The sequence below is a fragment of the Rhamphochromis longiceps genome, linkage group LG14 (genome assembly GCF_057381845.1).
Source record: "Rhamphochromis longiceps isolate RC_006_pf linkage group LG14, R_longiceps_female_GT1.1, whole genome shotgun sequence".
Classification (NCBI taxonomy): domain Eukaryota; kingdom Metazoa; phylum Chordata; class Actinopteri; order Cichliformes; family Cichlidae; genus Rhamphochromis; species Rhamphochromis longiceps.
The window spans coordinates 41,772,971-41,792,453 of record NC_140570.1 but is presented as its reverse complement, the minus strand read 5'-3'; the positions used below and the strand labels follow the sequence as shown (position 1 = coordinate 41,792,453).

The window sequence follows — 19,483 nt, the reverse complement described above, 5'->3', positions numbered from 1 at the left end:
GCCTATGGGAAAAAGTGCGCTGGCACACAGTGCAGTGCGCTTTATATGTGTTATCGTGCACTTTTCCAGCCAGGTGTTTTCCTTTTCCCATTCCTCCCTGTACTTTTGCAGCCTTTTTTTCTTTCTCTGAGCGAACAAACATTGCTGCTCTAATGCTGGGCTTACACTGTGCGATTTTTGGCCCATTTTGAGACGATTTTTGAGTCGTGTAACCGATTTGGTGATCGGCCCGATTTTGGCCTTCATCGTGCATCGTTTAGTATACGTGGGGTAACGAGAAGCGGCTGTGGTGACACAGCCGCTCACACTGCTCACGCGCAAACACGTAAACGTCGGTGAAAAAGATGGAGCAGCACGGCTGTGCAGCGTGTGATCTGGACACCAGCGATGGAGGCACAACTTGTAGAACTTTGGAAAGCTCATCCGAGCCTTTTCGATGTGGCCTCACAAAATTATCACGACCACAACAACCGTGAAAATAATTGGATCTACACTGCTGCTCAATCACAGCTGCCTGATCATGTTTTTCATTAGCAATTTAGCAAAGTTGATGGTGGTGGTGTGTCTGTGTGAGTGACAGACAGAGAGAGCGAGCGACAGATTTTCTGTTATAACCTTCATGTTATGGACGCACAGTGTGAGCACTCAGGTCGCATCAGAGCATCGGGCCGTATAGTGTGAGACTTGCATCGTGACCTATGAACTTCTAACCCCTGCGAGTCAATCGTGCAGTTTGAGCAGGAGCTGAATAACGTGACTGAAAAAATCGCACAGTGTTTGCCCAGCTTTAGGTGTACTGTCATCCGAGACTTGCACCGCAGAGTCGGCGTTTGTTTCCCTGTTGGCCATGCTTCTTGTTGTGGTCATCTGTTGTCTTCCGGTATTTTCTCCGCAAGCGACCTTTCCTCGACCAATGAGATGAGCGGTAATCTGAATTGTCATACTCGAATTGTCATAAGTGTGCTGTCAGCTCATTGGTCACAAAGCAGGAGAGGGGCTGGGAATTATGTTTTCAAACAAAGCGTTAATTCCATAAACATTTATAGACTACTTTTGATTCTCACTGTATTACGGGACAAAGTGCGTCCCTTATTAGCTCAATACGGGACGATTCCGTTTTTTAAGGGACGGTTGGCAACCCTAGCTCCAACGGAACTTATTGTTTTCGGAGGAAAACACGAACACGGTGTACAGTCGAGTCTTAATAGCTTACTTACAACTGGGCTCGTCAGGCACTCTTCTTGGCTGCAGTGGTTATTATTATATTTACATGCTTCCAGCTCCCGTTTTTCCTCGATGACAACTCGTACCTTTCCACTCGCCTTTTTCTCCCTCCTCGCGCTCACAGACCCATAACGTGTATGGCAGTCCATTCTCCCTGCAGCACGGACTACACTGCCCATGATGCTACATTCTTTAGAGCTATGCTTGTAGCATTCTGCCTGTTAGCTTAGCACAACAACGAAAAGGCGCTCTCTCACCCAGGAAACACACAGTCGCAGAGAGAGAGAGAGCGTCGCCCTGTAACCATGGCAACCGTAACGCTGCCGCCTGGAACAACAGAACGTAGCTGTCAAACAAAACCCAAACAGTCCTGACCCGCGACAATATGAAACAGGAAAGTACCGCAGTGTAATCCATTTATTTCAACAAAGTAACTGTATTCTGAATACCACCTTTTTAAACGGTAACTGTAACGGAATACAGTTACTCATATTTTGTATTCTAAATACGTAACGGCGGTACATGTATTCCGTTACTCCCCAACACTGTACACAGCAGATTATGGTCACATGTCTCTGTGTCAGTGACTGAGGTCAAAGGTTAACGTGTCCGCTTACTGCTGATATCCACGATGTCCTCACTTTCAGGTCCTGCAGGTGACTCACCTTTAAGACTTTTAGAAGCATCAACGAGCAGCTGAATAGACCAACACAGGTCCAACCGAAGCTTCAGGTGTGTGTGTGTGTGTGTGTGTGTGTGTGTGTGTGTGTGTGTGTGTGTTGCTGCTGTCAGCACTCAGACTGCTGAGTCTGAGTGACAGAAACTTATCGGCTCAGCTGACTCGCATCCTGCTGATCATGTTAATGTCATATTAATATCGATCAATACACAAACCAAAACCATCTGACCTCATGTGCTTTTAGTCTTCATTCATCTGCATGTGTATATATATACGTGTGTGTGTGTGTGTGTGTTGTATAAATAGACATGAAACTGCTGCAGGTTCTTCACACTCTGATCGATCATCACGCAGCTGCTCACAGAGAGCAGGCTCAGTGCTCTGACTGTGACTCCTGCAGACGCTGTAGAAGCAACCGGGCTGCATTTTTAAAAAGACTTTAAACATCTTTTTCAGCCAAAAAGTTTGATGTGGAGATCTGCTGAGCTGAAAAAGTTATGAAAGATATGAGATGATAGTATAATCATTTAAAAGGTCCAAATTTACTGCAAAGCTCCAACGGTCAGGTGCATGGTGAGGTCAGGGGTTTGGATTAAAGATGTTTAATTCCACTTTTATTCAAATCTGCTTTTGTTGCCATCAGTCGGTAATTTAGAAAATTCATCAACCCACTAGAAAAGGTGTGTGTGTGTGTGTGTGTGTGTGTGTGTGTGTGTGTGTGTGTGTGTGTGTGTGTCTGCCTGCAGGATTATTCCTGTAATGATGTGCATGCTGACCAGGCTTTGTGTGCTGATTATAAATACAACTGATCGTTCTGATCAGCTTCAAACCTGCTTCTCTCCAGCTCGTCTTCATCACTGCAGCTTCAGGTCAGTCTGTTCAGTGAGAGATGAATCTGTTATCAGTGTGAATGAGTGTTTGATGATGGGTTTCATTAGTTTATTGAGGAAGTCTGAAGGTCAGCTGATGTTCCTTAATTCTGTGAAGCTTCACCTAAAAGCACAAACAGCTTCACAGCTGATGTGAAACAACAAATCTGATCAATTACTTTTTAAACTTGGTGACGAGTTACCAGAAGTTAAAACTCATACATTTGTTTTTGTAGTATCCCCTGATTTTATATGATGCAGCATTAAGTTTGATTGAAAAACAAACAAACAAAAAAACCCAGTAAAACTGGATTAACATCTGCCATCAACTGAGGTGGAACGGCGAGAAGATCTTCTCAGAGCTTCAGAGGAGATGTAAAGGGTTCAACTCTGCGTGTCAGGATGTGAGCACACAGTTCAACAATCTGAGAAAAACATTTGTCACTGTAAAGGTCAGTGAGTCCCTCACCTACAGTTCATGATTGGATGGAGAGGTGGAGTCAGAGGAGGATGCTGCAGAGATGTGGGATGTTGGTGGATGTGGGTGGGTGTTGGTGGGCATTAGTGGATCTTGGTGGGTATTGGTGGATGTGGTTTTGTGTTGGTGGATGTTGGTACATGTTGGTGAATGTTGGTGGGTGTTGGTAGATGTTTGTAGGTGTTGGTAGATGTTGGTTGATCATGGTGGTTGTTGGTTGATGTTGGTAGATTAAGGAGGTTCGAAAGAAAAGCGTCTGGACTTCTTTAAGTTGCTTGAAGACGTTTCACCTCTCATCCGAGAAGCTTCTTCAGTTCTAGGGTTAAATGGTGGAGAGTCCCAGATTTAAACCCAGTGGGAGTTTCCCCCCACAGAGGGACACAGGACCACCTGATGATCCTCTACCTAATCACGTGAGCCAAGGTGTGAAAATGGGTGTGGGTCCCAATCAGCCAGAGTTTCGGGTGTGTTCATTGTGAAACCTGGCCCCACCCTATCATGTGATTTCCTGAGGTCAGATGGCCCAGGATGTGAGTGGGCGTTAAGGCGTCTGGGAGGGATCTCAAAACTGGATTATAGATGGCAGAGAGTTGGTGTTGTAAACCACCGCCTCTGTTCAAAGATGGTCGCTCACAGTGGACATAGATGCTTTTTTCACTCCTCTTTCAAACCATCTGTCCTCTCTGTCCAACATGTGAACATTGGCATCCTCAAAGAGTGACCTTTGACCTTTAGATGCAGATGGACTGCTGAGTCTTGGCCTGTGGAGGTGGCTCTTCTGTGTTGTGCCATGCGCTTGTGAAGTGGCTGTTTGGTCTCTCCGATGTAGAGGTCTGGGCATTCCTCGCTGCACTGTACAGCATACACCACATTGTTAAGTTTGTGTTTTGGCGTTTTGTCTTTCGGGTGAACCAGTTTCTGTCTGAGCGTGTTGCTGGGTCTGAAATACACCGGGATGTCATGCTTGGAGAAAACTCTCCTGAGTTTCTCTGATACACCGGCTACATAGGGGATGACAATGTTGTTGCGTCTGTCCTTCTTTTCCTCCCTCGCTGGTGTCTGGTCTTCTTATCTGTGCCTCTTTGCTGACTTTATAAATGCCCAATTAGGATAGCCGCATGTTTTAAGTGTGTCACGGTTTGGCATGGCAGACCGTGGGGATGTGGGGAATGAGGACCCAGGCGCGGTGCTCTGTGTATAAACAGTGCGTTTATTTACAGTGATGGAAACAATAACAGTAAATCCTCGTGCTTTCCCTTGACTCCCGTGTCGTGTCTTCCCAAAAAGTCCGTGCTCCGTGTTCTCCACTCTCGTGTGTCCACACACACCCCGTGCCTGCTGCCCTCTGATTTTCCACGCTCCTCCTGAGGGGAAAATGACAGAGGCAGCCGTCAAGACACTCAATTCTGGTGGGCACGATACACGGAGTCCAAATTACCATCAGGGTGTACACCTCACCCCTGGCGTCGTTGCCCACCTCTCAATTTTGAATACACGAAGACATTGAGGGCTAGCAGGAGGGACCATGCGCTTACCTGCTGCTCTCTGGCAGGTAGCTCCATGCCCTCCTGGGTTTTAATTGCACCTTAGAACACACATGCATCAACACTACAATGAGCGGGTGGAGGGAGGTTTGGAGTCTTCTCTCACCCCCATTCTCTGCGGCCTGCTGGAGCGGGGGGGGGGGCTAGGAGGAGTTGGCCGTCCGACTGCGGTCTGGAGTGTGGGGCCTCCCTGCTGCTGCGGAGTCGGGGTGGTCTGCCTCTCCCCACCGCAGGGAAAAGGGTAACACCACCTGGGTCTGGGTGCAGTTCCCCCCTCCAGGGGCGGGGGTACCTAGACCCGGTTCGTAGAGTACGCTTGGGGAGTGTGATCGTGTGTACAGCGTCTCTTTATGTCTGTCTCCACGTTGGTTGAGTGTGGAGTAAGTGCATATGAGAGCATGAGGGTGGGAATGGATGTTTGTATCTGTGTGTGCCTGTATGTCTGTGTCTATATGTCAGGTTGGGTGTCAGACGCCACCTCTCTGGGGACATCTCAGGCCCTCCAAGGTTTGGAGGCCTATCTCCACCCACCACCACTTCCCCTGCCAGTGGCGGACTCCCTCAGGTGTCGGTGCGTTGGTGGTTCTTTGTGTCTGGGGGTGGGCGTCCGGGTACACACCGGCTCACTCCTTGGCGGCCGCTTATTGGGGCTCGCTCGGGCCACTTCGGAGGTGGGGTGCCCCCGGCCTCTCGGCCTGGGGCTCGGTCACTCAGGCACAGCTGGCTGCCAGCGGAGCTCACGGGCGCGTCACTGCAACCCCCCCTGGCTTCTGCTCCGCGGCTGCTGAGTGAGCCCTCATCTGGGACTCTCCTCAGCTCTTACTGGGACAGTGGCGCGGCTGCCCCTCTGTTGGTCTTCCTTGGTCTCTTGTGTTCTGGGGGCCTCTGGATGGCTGGAGTTTTGATCTCCTCCATACCTGCTTCATACCCTGGAGGACGGGGCTGTGGCCCCCCCACACTCCCTAGCAGATCGTTACATGGAGAAACCTTTGGAATGCAAGCATGCTGATCCACACAGGTATGCACACAGGTGTACACACGGGTGTTCACAGACGCGGACTACAGCTTTCTTGGCTGCTGCCTCAAAGCACATTGTGCGCTGTCTATCCTGCGTGCTGCACAATATCGTTTATTATTTAGTATCTACTGATATCTACTGCTAGCTAGTTTATTGTGACGGTGCTGTTTTTTTTATTATGTTGCTCTTTGTTGTTTGCTTTCTCTTCTGTTTTTTTTCTCCATACAGGTGACCCAGGAGTTTTGTTTTTTTTTTCTTTCTTCCCCCCTTCTCACCGTCTCTTCTCCCCTCTGGTTTTCTTTCTCTCCCTCTCTTTCTTTCATTCTTTCCCCCTGTCCTATCCCCCAGTCATGTCTGTCCCGTTTGCAACTGAAAATAAAATAAATTCATAATTATAATAAAGGTCAATCAAATGGACCAATACGGCAAGGCCATGATGATCCACTTGGTAAAATAAATCCGCTTGGCATCTTTCTTGGCCTTAAGACAACAATTCTGATGGCTATAGATCCAAACGGGACACACAAAAAAAAAAAAAAAAAAAGGCACTCAATTCCAGTAGGCATACACTCACAGACTTAACTAAGCAGAAGCCTAACGTGGCGTCTCATGGAATGATCCCGCGTCGGTGGGAGCTCCAAGACTCTCCTAAGTAGCTCCCCCGACGAGCCCTGATCAGCGGCAGGTGTGTAGCTTCGGGTGTGGCCAGTTCCCTTCCCGGGCCACACCCACCAGGCCTGAAGGCGCCTGTAAACCAGTGTACATACACACCTGCACCCATACATACACACACACACACACACACACATCTACAAGCATGGAGAAGAGCAGCAGCAACACCAAAAATGCATATAATATCACCAGTCCACGACTGCCCAGGGATCCTGGGTCTGAGCGACCCAGGATCCTGACAAAGTGCTTCCTTTACATGTGTGTGTTCCTTCTTTTTTCCCTCAGGCTTAGAGGGAACATGTTCTGCCCGGTGGTGTAGGGTCCTGATTACTCCAAGTTTGTGTTCCAGAGGGTGAGGAACACCCGTTTTCACACCTTGGCTCATGTGATTAGAGGATCATCAGGGGGTACTTTGTCCCTCTTGGGGGGACACTCCCACAGGGTTTAAAATCTGGGACTCTACACCATTTGACTCTTAGAACTGAAGAAGCTTTTCGGATGACAGGTGAAACGTCTTAAAGCAACTTAAAGAAGTCCAGCTTTTCTTTCCAACCTCCTTAATCTAGCAAGATCAACCAACATCCACCAACAAACGCTTTTCTTTCCAAGCTCCTTAGACTACGATGGTAAATGGACTGGTTCTTATATAGCGCTTTTATACTCTTCTGAGCACTCAAAGCGCTTAACACAACTTGTGCATTCACCCATTCACACAAGCACATTTTTCTAAGTGCTTTCTAAGTAACATTCACACACACATTCACACGGATGCATCAGAGAGCAATTTGGGGTTAGTATCTTGCCCAAGGATATTTGGCATGCAGACTAGGGGAAGCCAGGAATCGAACCACCAACCTTTCGAACAGTAGATGACCTGCTCTACCACCTTAGCTACAACCACCCTGATGACCTGGATGACTGAGAACCTTCATAGACAGATGTCGGTAGATGTTGGTTGATTTTGGTGGATCTTGGTAGGTACTGGTAGATGTTGGTTGGTGTTGGTGGATGCAACATGGAACAGGAGTGGAGCACATCACTGCATCCACACGAAGATCCAGAAACTCCCCCACCTCCTCCGAGCAGGTGCAGGGGTAGCTGGCACATCTGTGATGGCGTCATTAATGCTGAGGCACATCTGCAGCTGTAGGAGAATGTGCTCTGTCTGGACAGCGTCTGTGATTCCAGACAATGAAGAAATCTCACTGAGCACAGCCTGCAGCAGCACGGCTCCATAACTGACCCGAGTACAGCCCAGACCATCACCCACCGAAACCACAGCTGGAGTGCTCCATCCACCAGATCTTTTTTATTATTCTTATTAGTCGGAGTTTCTTTCATGTCTGTACAATGTTAAAGAAAACTGCGTTAGATCTGCTGCCTGTGTTCTCAGTTGGTCATATTACTGGGATGCTTTAATCATCCATAGATGCACGAGTGGATGTTTAGGTGTGAGGGCTGTGTGCAATTTAACTTTGAGATGATAAACGTTTGATATGTGAATGTCTCTGTGCTGCAGGTCAAGATCCAACACTCAGCATGAGTCCCAAGCACGTCGTCTTTAAAAAGGTGTCCCGTGACAAGTCGGTAAGTTCTGAAGATAGTTCAGCATCGACATCATAAGTCATGGAGAAGATGTGGTTTAGAAACCCAGAGCAGAGGTCATATCAAAGTTCCTTTTGGAGAGACTAAAGTTTCCCCCTAATAGAAACATCAGCACTGAAAGGATGCTGATTTGTACTCAGGGCACCATTTAAGGCATCCATAAAGTTCTGGTCCTTGATCTTGCTCCACCGCTCTGTGTGCAACAGGATCCAGGTTGTTAATCCGGACCCTCTGGGTTGCGATGGCATCTTTGTGCTGAAATCCAAATTGAACTGACATGTGACAGAGTAACTGTAATATTAATGTCTGCTTTGCCTGCGGGTAAACATTCAGGTTTTTTTTTATTTCTGACCTCAGAATGGGAAAAGGTTCAAAAACATTAACTCCATCGATGAACTGAACCGATGCGCCTTCTGCTCCCGGTCTGTGGGAAACTAAAAGCACAAAAAAAAACCTCTACTCAGAGCTGTGCTGTCATTTCTGCCTCTGCAAGCATGTGATGGTCCACCCTGCTTAGAGGGAATGTGGAGCTCCTGCAGACTCTGAGTCTTACGTGACCCTCGTGTGTTTTCAGGTGACCGTCTACATGGCAAAGAGGGACTTTGTGGATCACTGCGACTTTGTGGATCCAGTCGGTGAGTCCTGATGCTAACTACCTGCTCTCGCTCTGCTTTTGCTACTGATTGAAAAATGTTTCTTGAAAATGTTTAAAGATGGGGGACTGACAGATGCAGGCCTATGTCTTCATGACATCTCTGCATGTGCTGAGCCCTGTGAGAGAAAAAAGCATAAACTCTGTCAGGACCCCACAAAGACTGGGGAAGAAAAACATGGAGACATGACAGACTGTGGAGACAAATGAGCAGAACACAGAGACATGACTACGACAGTAAAGAGCCACAAAGACAGACCAGAGAAGGAGAGAGATACAGGTACAAGACAGGGACAGACCGGAAACGAAGACACCAAACATGAACAAGAAACATAGAACTAGAAATGTGAATAATGAAAAATTCAGAGCACTATGAAATATAGAAATAAAGACAGAGCTAGAATATGAAATCTGAGTCACAAACCATACTTCACTCCAAACTGGGTCAAAGACCCAGGACCGACTCTTTAAACAGAGCTTCTCCACCACACAGCGCTCATGGTGAATGTTCAGAATCAGAATCAGAATACTTTAATCTTCCCGAGGGAAATTAGGGTTACAGCAGGCAGCCGCGAGCCTCCCCATGATGGTATCAAACTTCTGTTCCATGGTGTTGTCATTCTTTTGATTCTGAGACCTCACAACTGCAGTGATCCGTTCCAACTGTCGCTCAAGGGTCTCATTTTGAGCAGGCCTCTCTCTGATGTTTCCCCTCATACGCTCAATGGTGTTGTTTTGAGCCTTCACAGCAGCTGCAAGCGTCTCCAAGGTGTTGACCATATTACGTTCGTTGTGAGAGGTCGCGCCTCGTTCCGTTTCGATCCCAGCGGGCAGCCTTGGGGGGGTTTGAACAGCCGGTTCCGCTCTCTTATTTCTCCGATAAACCAGGGCTAGGCCAACGCCGATCAGCATGAACCCTGTTATCACGGTTCCGAATAGGTAGATATCTTCAGCGTCCTCGATCGACAGTCCCGCCAGGCACACGGTCCTCCAGTTCTGCCACCCGTCCATCGTGTATCCGGCAGGGAAAGTCCCTCCAGGGCACTCAGGCTCTCCCGAGCCCAGACTTCTTGTTGAGAAAAGGGTGTCAATAGCATTCAGAGACCAGTTGATCAAATCCATAATTCTCTTTAGGTTTTAGAGAACGACAGTGAGAGACTGTTCCAGGGAAAGTAATGCACACGAGACAAGACAAGGACATAGAGGCTAAGCAGGGAAGATAAGGGTGAGGAGGAGAGGAGAAAAGTGCGACCGCCTTCACTGAGAGCTAAAGAAGAAGGGGTGGCCTGTGCTGTGGGATCCATACACCGCAGTGAACAGACTGAAGAACAGTGCTCACTGGTTTTACTGCTAATTGTAAACTAGCCATGGATATGGGGATGGTAGCAGAGCAGGAAGTAGTTGACCATTTCTGCTCATGCCCAGTAGGAGGACAGTGACAAACCTTTAAAACAGTCAGGAATGTGTTGTGATTTGATCACTTCCTGTTTCCTACAGATGGCGTGATTGTGATTGACCCAGTGCAGCTCAAAGGAAAGAAAGGTCAGTGTGTTTAAATGTGTGCAGTAACATAAGACAGAACCCGGAGGAGGTGCCGTGGGACTCCCTCCTTCAGCCCGTCAGTGTGGAGAAGCTCAGCTTTACCGGAGGAGGTCCACAGGGCTTATGACTGTGGCTCCTGTGTAAAACATATTTCACTGAATGAAAGCTTCTTTCTGTGCAGATGAACATTTCTCTGCAGTGTGGGGTGGGTGCGACACAAAAGATCTCAGAGAACAATAAGCAGCTTCTGACAGACGTTTCTCCAGCTTCTATTCACACTGATTTAGGTTTGATGGAGCCAGATTCTCCTGGTGCAGCATGTTCTTGGATGTGTGGCTTCATTCCTGTTTTTCGGTGTCTGTTAGTGTATGTGATGCTGTCGTGCACATTTCGCTACGGCCGTCAGGACATGGATGTGATGGGCGTGGCCTTCAGGAGGGACCTCTTCCTGGTGACCCGGCAGGTTTACCCCGAGCTGCAGGACAAAGAAAAGCTCACCCACACCAAGATCCAGCAGAAGTTGCTGCAAAAGCTTGGAAACAACGCCTTCCCCTTTTTCTTCGAGGTGAGGAACAGCCTGGAACATCTGGAAAGATCAGGCCCTGCTAGAGGAAGAGGTTTAATCCCTCCATCAGGTTCAAGGATAGAAAACAGAAAGGCCACATTTGTCATGTCTGGAATAGAGTCCTTTTTGTTGTGTTAGGTTTTGTACCCAGTGCAGATCTGGCCTAAATCGTCATCCAAAATCCTCAAGGTAAAAAAGGAAAACCTGATTACAGAATGAATAAAAAATTAGAGCACCAGTCAGAATAACAAAACCCCCACAAATGTCTCAGAAATCTGTTAAAACTCTCTTTAAAACTAGAAATGTGGCACAGTGGTTAGCACTGTTGCCTCACAGCAAGAAGGTCCTGAGCTTGACTCAACCACAGGGGTCTTTCTGTGTGGAGTTTGCATGTTCTCCCCGTGTGCGTGGGTTCTCTACGGCTTCCTCCCACAGTCCAAAGACATGCAGGTCAGGTTCACTGGAAACTCTAGACTGTCGACCTGTTCAGGTTGTAACCTGCCTCTTGCCCTAAGACAGCTGGGATAGGCTCCAGCAGAATAGGATGGATGGATGGATGTCCACATTTGAGCAGAAAAGAGTAGAGTTCTCTGAGAGGTTAGAAATTAATGATCATTAACCGTTCAGAAAGACAATCTAACATTTTAGGGAAGAAATTTTCAGAAATAAAGAGGAGGGTTCTCTGTAGCTGTATGAGAACCTTCGAGAACCTGACTGAAATCTGAACACGGGCGAGGTCATTGTTCTGTAGTCACCAGCGTGTGTCTGTGGCGCAGTTACAGAGGAAGGGGTGGGTTTCACTCTTCTAATCGTATAGATTGTCTTGATTAGTTACTATTCCTGTGTTTATTGTTGAAGAGGTTAGAATGAGACGTACCAATTCGGGTACCGTACAGGACGAGCGTGACGGTCTAATGTGCTTCAGTTTCCAGACAACCTGCCCTGCTCCATCACTCTGCAGCCCGGACTGTCCGACGTGGGGAAGGTAACGCCATCACTACACTCAGCCTTTCATGTTCTTCATCTGTACATTGCTTCAGCACCACAAAGTCTCAGAGTACACACACTGATGTTTCACATCAGCTTCCCTCTCTCTGCGTTGTCACGCAGTCCTCTGAAAGCAGCCAATTTGCCCGATGAATGATACTAGCTGTAAATGTGCAAACTGTGTGTTTCTGTGTGCTGGACAGAAATGTGCGGTGGAATTTGAGGTGAAAGCTTTCTGTGGTGAGAACCAGGACGAGAAGATCGACAAACAGTGAGTCGCTCAGAGTGGATCTCAGTCTGAAGACTCGATGGACAGCCTTTCACGTGTTCCTCCGTCCTCTCTGCAGGAGTTCTGTCCGTCTCACCATCCGTAAGATCCAGTTCAGTCCAGAGGACAGCAAACTGCTTCCCAGCGCAGAGACAACCTTTGAGTTCCTGATGTCCGAGAAACCTCTGCATGTGAAACTGAGCCTGCCCAAAGAGGTCAGAGCTTCAGTCAGGTTCTGAATCAGACATCAGAACCACCAGGTTCTGAAAGCTGGAGGACTCTCACAGATATACTCATGAAAGCACTTTACCTGTCTGCAGACTTTTTACCACGGCGAGCCGCTCAAAGCCAATGTTGAAATCACCAACTCGTCCAGCAGGAACATCAAAGACATCAGCTTGTCAGGTGACATCAGTTTGGCTTCAGAGTACTTAAGGTGACGTAGAGCAGCGTGTCTCTGCCACCAAGCATCATTTCTCCAGTTTTTCCTTTTATAAAGGAAAGCGTGAAATGTACAAGCATGCAGAAGTTGCATTACCATCAGGGGAGACGACTGATTTAAAGCCGAGAAGTCTGTAGTGAACAAAAACTGTATGAAGTCCATTCCAGAGTCCTTACTCTCCAGAAACATCTAAGCTAGGCAGCTAATATGTATTTACATTATTTTGTTGGCTTATTTATTTCAAGACATAATGACTTTAAATAAAATGTCTCCCCCTGCTGGTACTGCAGCTTACTGCACGCTTGCACATTTCACTCTTTGGAGGGGCAAAGGGTGAAATGGACACAGTGGACGGCGTGTCTAATACGCACTTTGCAGTGGTATCGGGTTGACTGGAGACATCAGCTGATAACACTTCCTTCCATTAGCATAAATTTAAAAAGTCATGCAACCAAAGCCTGCTCAGACACGATTGGCCAAACTGAATTGTGACCTAAGGAGATGTTTAACCAGAAAAGCTGCTCCTTGTAAACATGAGGAAAGGTGTCTGTGGCGGTGACACGCTGCCTCACCTGCAGGCCTCTGACAGCAGACAGGTGTGTTCCCTGTCTGCAGCAGCACGGTGGCTTACTTTGAGTTTCTGTGCTTAGTCGAGCAGGTGACCCACGTCATCCTTTACTCCAACGATAAGTACGTCAAGTCTGTGGCCAAAGAGGAGACCAGGTGAGTTAAGGATATAACAGAAGTATATTTCTTTTGAATATTTTCTGAGGGAACTTAAAGCAGGAGTTGCGTTCATGGTCTCAGTTTGATCAGACAGAACATTTTTTCTTTTTTCAAAAGGAAGATGTTTCCTGTACATTTAATTTTTGCATTGATCTGTTTAAAAACAGATGTGCCCCTGTCGTACCTGATACATCTTGGTCTAAAGCAGGGGTCGGCAACCTGCGGCTCTTTAGTCCTTATACTGCGGCTCTGCGTGGTTTGGGAAAATAAATTACATTTAGCTGAAGTGTATTTTTTTGTATTAGTTCTTTTTAAACTTGTAGTTCTAAATTGGAAGATTATTGTGATATTGAAATATAAAAATACACTTTTATTTTCTATTATTTCTTCATCGCTCAAAATAAGCGTCACACTGGCGGAAGCCGGTGTGCCCGCTGAAACGCCTGCATTTACCGAGACTTTCAACCCCAGGTAGGCCAATTATGGACCTTCGGATCCACCTTATGTCAGCAGCTCCACCGCGAACTATGTTAAAAACAAACACGCTCACGCCTCACAGACGACAGCTTACAGTCCTGTAAAGATGAAGTGACTTCACTGTGCGCAGAGGTTCAGGAGCAGAAGTCCCGTTGTAAACATATCACGGCAGACCTGACGATGTTTGCATGAACACGCTTTACAGCATCTCTTTATTGACCACTTTCACACACGGCTGCTGTGCGCACACAGCCGGCTGTAGCTTTGCAGCTCACAGCCCGACACACAACCGCAGAGAGAGCACAGACTTTAAGGTGGCGAGGCGTGATTGCTGGTGCCGCTCAGGTGCGTCCGCCTCCCCTGCAGCGGCGCTGCAGACCACGCCCCACCGCACACATTAACCAGGTAAAATACATATTTAGGCAGAATTTTGTAAATATCTATTTTTCAAAGTCAGGTCAAGGCTCCAAAAGCCCAAAGGAGATATAAGGCTGGCGGCTCACAGCAGTTTTTGTTTGCTGGATCATTGTAGTTCAGCTTTCCTTTTGTTATATTTCTTTAAGAGATCGAAATGTGTTCATTACATAAATAAAATGTAGTTTTCTCTGTAGCACTTCACGGATTTCATAAGCAACACACTTTAGCTGTTCACACAAAGCATAAAGGTAAAAAAACAATATGTACAGTGTTATCTTCATTTTAGACGTCACAAAGTATTTGCGGCTCTCAGTGTTTTCTTTTGCGTGGAAACCGGCTCCAAGTGGCTCTTTGGGTCTTAAAGGTTGTGACCCCTGGTCTAAAGATACTCCTAGTGACCTCACACTGTCAGCTGGGTTAGTTTTAACCACCCTGGGTTTGACCAAGAGGTTTCTAATCATGTTATGTTTTCGGTTACAGTGACTCTGTGCCTTGTGGCACCAGTCTGAAGCAGGAGTACACCCTGCACCCTCTGCTGGCATACAACAAAGACCGCAGAGGACTCGCTTTGGATGGGCGACTTAAACACGAGGACACCAACCTGGCTTCATCGAGCATGTCAGAGACACACTGAGGTTTTAATGATGGTGTTAGACAGGAAACACGGCTGCTCTTTAAAGGACAGGTTCACATGATTTAACCTGGCAGGTGAGACAGATCTGTCATCAGAGCATTCTGGGCAAAATACACACAGTGTTCAGACCGGCTGCATTCTCACGAGATCTCCGGAGACTCCATCAGATGAGCCTGAAGTCCGGTCAGGCCGTCGAGGTGATGGAGCCTCAGTTGAATTTGAATTGAAATTTTTATTTCAGTCAACAACAACAACAGATTATAATTTTACATAAAAGTACTCAAACAGAAACCGAAAAGTGAATAGGCTGAAGCCTTATGGCTTATACTTATCCTATCCCTTACCCCCATAGAAGTAATCAAATCCTTAACCAAGAAAATAAATAGCATTGATAAATAAGTTGTATAACAGTTTGAAAAGAAATCAATGATAAATCAAGAAATTAAATCAACACAAAAAAAATTTAACAAACCAAATTTCTATAACCTTGTATAATACTAATTTTTAAAAGCTTCCTGAAGAATGACAAAGAAAAACACATCTTCAGTTCATCATTAAGTCCGTTCCATAATTTCACTCCCAAAACTGACACACATACTTAACATTGGTTCTCACTTTAGGCATTTCAAACACATAAGACCCCCTCAAATCATATTTTCCATCTCTTAGTTGAAACATCCTTAAAGTACAAATTGGAATATTCTTTTTCATCACTCGATATATCATCTCTAAAGTTTTAGAATATATAATGTCCATGAATTTTAACATAGAGGATCCTACAGAAAACTGGTTGGTGGACTCCCTGTATCCAACTTTATTTATTATTCTAATAGCTCTGTTACACCCCGGCCTAGGCAACCGGGGTGCAACGTAGAAAAATAAAGATAAAGAAAGTAAAACCACGAAGGCTCTCCACCAAAATCCCAAAACAAAAATATCCCATAACGAAAGTATTTACAACAGACTATTTATTTATAACAAAACACCAAACTATTTACAACGGGGGAGATCGCGACCATGACACACTGAAACACAGGGTTTAAATACATAGAGGGAGCAATCAGGGAATGGACAACAGGAGGGAAACACAGCTGGGGCAAATCAGAACTGACGAGACAAGAAAGCGTAAACTGAAAACACTGAGATAAGACAGACTTTCAAAGTAAAGCAGGAAACACATTACAGTCACGCCTAAAACAAAACACTGACAACACCGAATCGTAACAGTTCCCCCCACCCAAAAATCAAACATTTAACACCAAGTGAAAAGTTTGATCCAGACAGATGAAGCCGATGAAGGCTGGAGCGGTCCCACTGACCCTCCAGCAGACGACGAAGGCTGGAGCAGTCCCACGGACCCTCCAGCGAAGGCGGATGAAGGCTGGAGCGGTCCCACGGACCCTCCAGCGACGACAAAGGCTGGGGCGGTCCCACGGACCCTCCCCTCAGCGAAGGCAGACGAAGCTGATGAAGGCTGGAGCGGTCCCACTGACCCTCCAGCAGACGACGAAGGCTGGAGCGGTCCCTCGGACCCTCCAGCAGAAGCGGATGAAGGCTGGAGCGATCACTTGGACGCTCCAGCGAAGGCGGATGAGCAGCTCACCAGCTGCACACATGGACACGCAGCCCGCCAGCTGCACACACGGACACGCAGCCCACCAGCTGCACACACGGACACGCAGCCCACCAGCTGCACACACGGACACGCAGCCCACCAGCTGCAGAAGGCTGGAGCGGTCCCTCGGATCCTCCAGCGAAGGCGGACGAAGGCTGAAGCGGTCCCTCCAACGGACCCTCCAGCGAAGACGGACGAAGGCTGATGAAGGCTGGAGCGGTCCCACTGACCCTCCAGCAGACGACGAAGGCTGGAGCGGTCCCTCGGACCCTCCAGCAGAAGCGGATGAAGGCTGGAGCGATCACTTGGACGCTCCAGCGAAGGCGGATGAGCAGCTCACCAGCTGCACACATGGACACGCAGCCCGCCAGCTGCACACATGGACACGCAGCCCGCCAGCTGCACACATGGACACGCAGCCCGCCAGCTGCACACACGGACACGCAGCCCACCAGCTGCACACACGGACACGCAGCCCACCAGCTGCAGAAGGCTGGAGCGGTCCCTCGGATCCTCCAGCGAAGGCGGACGAAGGCTGAAGCGGTCCCTCCAACGGACCCTCCAGCGAAGACGGACGAAGGCTGATGAAGGCTGGAGCGGTCCCACTGACCCTCCAGCAGACGACGAAGGCTGGAGCGGTCCCTCGGACCCTCCAGCGGAGACGGACGGCTAAAGCGAAGGCAGATGAAACTGATGAAGGCTGGAGCGGTCCCACTGACCCTCCAGCAGACGACGAAGGCTGGAGCGGTCCCTCGGACCCTCCAGCGAAGGCGGATGAAGGCTGGAGTGGTCCCACGGACCCTCCAGCGAAGGCGAATGAAGGCTGGAGCGGTCCCACGGACCCTCCAGCAGACGACAAAGGCTGGGGCGGTCCCCGGACCCCCCAGCGAAGGCAATCCCGGACGAGCCCCCATATGTTACACCCCGGCCTAGGCAACCGGGGTGCAACGTAGAAAAATAAAGATAAAGAAAGTAAAACCACGAAGGCTCTCCACCAAAATCCCAAAACAAAAATATCCCATAACGAAAGTATTTACAACAGACTATTTATTTATAACAAAACACCAAACTATTTACAACGGGGGAGATCGCGACCATGACACACTGAAACACAGGGTTTAAATACATAGAGGGAGCAATCAGGGAATGGACAACAGGAGGGAAACACAGCTGGGGCAAATCAGAACTGACGAGACAAGAAAGCGTAAACTGAAAACACTGAGATAAGACAGACTTTCAAAGTAAAGCAGGAAACACATTACAGTCACGCCTAAAACAAAACACTGACAACACCGAATCGTAACAGCTCTTTTTTGCAACTTAAATATTGAATCCAAATATGTTTTGTATGTGTTCCCCCAAATTTCTGCACAGTAGGTCATATAAGGCAAACAAAGGGAAGTATACAATAAATAAAGGCAGTTCTTATTCAAAGAATCTCTTGTTTTATAAAGAATAGAAATAGACTTGGATAATTTTCGTTTCACATGTTCTATGTGGGGCTTCCAACAAAGTTTATCATCAATAATTACTCCTAAAAATTTTGGCTCATATACTCTTTCAAGTTCAACATTATTTAAATTCAATTTTACTTTAATATTACTTTTACTACCTCCAAATAACATAAATTTTGTTTTACTTTCATTCAATGATAGTTTATTAAATACAAACCATCTATTTAACTTCATGAGTTCTGTTTCCACTGTTTCCAGTAATTTCTTTATGTCTTTTCCAGAGCAAAATAAGTTTGTATCATCAGCAAACATCACATATTTTAAAGCATCACTGGCTGTACAAATATCATTTATATAAAGTAAAAGTAACTTAGGTCCCAAAACAGATCCTTGCGGACCTTCACAAGTTACTTTTCTAAGTTTAGATTTCATGTTATTAATACTCACATATTGGAACCTATTATTCAAGTAACTATTTAACCAAAATTGTACAACACCTCTTAAACCATACCTTTCACACTTCTGTAAAAGTAAAGAATGATCTATCGTATCAAAGGCTTTACATAAATCAATGAACACACCTATTCCAAACTGTTTTTCATCCACAGCCGTTGCAATATTTTCAATAAATTCCATCACAGCTAGAGATGTTGAGCGATTTCTTCTGAACCCATACTGATGATCATTCAATAAATCATATTTATCAATAAAAGAATCTAGTTTGTTTGCAAATAGTTTTTCAAGAATCTTTGAAAACTGAGGCAGTAAAGATACCGGTCCATAGTTTGACACAATCTGTTTATCACCAGTTTTATATAGTGGGATCACTTTGGCAAATTTTTCAATTTAAATCACAGCTTGATGACCTCTGACGACTGGAAGCCTCCAGGAGACTGAACTATGTTTTCCAGAACATCAACCACTGAAATTAGAAATATGATAGAAATGGACTCATCCAAGTGTCAGAGCCGAGGTCTCGTTTTGTTCTGTCAGGTCATGAAGCCTCCACAGTTTAACTTTCTTCTTAGAGGTGGAACCAGAAGCATCCCAAACGTTAGTGAGACGATTATTTGATTCGATGATTCGGACATCTCCCTCCTAATGTCTCCTCTGCGGGGTCAGATCTCTGACCTGTTTCTAGCTGCTGGGTTAGAAACACCACAGGGACTCTGGATGATCTGAAGCTCTGTGCTGCAAACGGTTCCTGACTCTCAGTTTGTGCCGACGAGCCTGAAACCTTGCTCGTGCTTTCAGACACCTGTGACCCCTGACAGAGCTGTGAACCTGTCCTTTAACCACATAGCGTGCTAGTACACAATGCCGAGAGCACCTGAGTTTCCTGAGCTTAGCGAAAGAGCGTTGTGTGACTTTCAGAAAGTTTTCCTTAAGCTGATGAGAGCTGTCTGTGTCTCAGTGTGAAGCAGGAGGTCCTGAAGGAGGTTCAGGGGATTCTGGTCTCCTATAAGGTCGTGCTGAGGATGGTCGCCTCAGGGTGAGTCTCACACTTCCTGCTGTTAACAGTGTGTGTATGTTCAGGTGTCTGGTGAGGGGTCAAAGGTCACTACAGGCCCTCTGCCTGACCTCACTTACAGCAGCTCAGGTGTGACGAGGCAGT

General features: G+C 46.9%; 1 protein-coding gene across 1 annotated transcript in view; it reads left to right on the top strand.

Moving 5' to 3' along the window:
- The first annotated feature begins 381 nt into the window (after positions 1 to 381).
- LOC146654848 (S-arrestin-like) overlaps positions 382 to 19,483 on the top strand; it is a 25,568-nt gene continuing 6,466 nt past the window's right edge. Inside the window, exons 1-12 of the mRNA XM_085380372.1 lie at positions 382 to 1,956; positions 8,004 to 8,071; positions 8,664 to 8,724; positions 10,239 to 10,283; positions 10,649 to 10,848; positions 11,774 to 11,833; positions 12,039 to 12,106; positions 12,183 to 12,318; positions 12,424 to 12,508; positions 13,196 to 13,268; positions 14,646 to 14,783; positions 19,283 to 19,360. Coding sequence (XP_085236498.1) covers positions 8,024 to 8,071; positions 8,664 to 8,724; positions 10,239 to 10,283; positions 10,649 to 10,848; positions 11,774 to 11,833; positions 12,039 to 12,106; positions 12,183 to 12,318; positions 12,424 to 12,508; positions 13,196 to 13,268; positions 14,646 to 14,783; positions 19,283 to 19,360 — 992 coding nt within the window. The 5' untranslated portion in view covers positions 382 to 1,956; positions 8,004 to 8,023. The remainder of the gene's footprint in view (positions 1,957 to 8,003; positions 8,072 to 8,663; positions 8,725 to 10,238; positions 10,284 to 10,648; positions 10,849 to 11,773; positions 11,834 to 12,038; positions 12,107 to 12,182; positions 12,319 to 12,423; positions 12,509 to 13,195; positions 13,269 to 14,645; positions 14,784 to 19,282; positions 19,361 to 19,483) is intronic.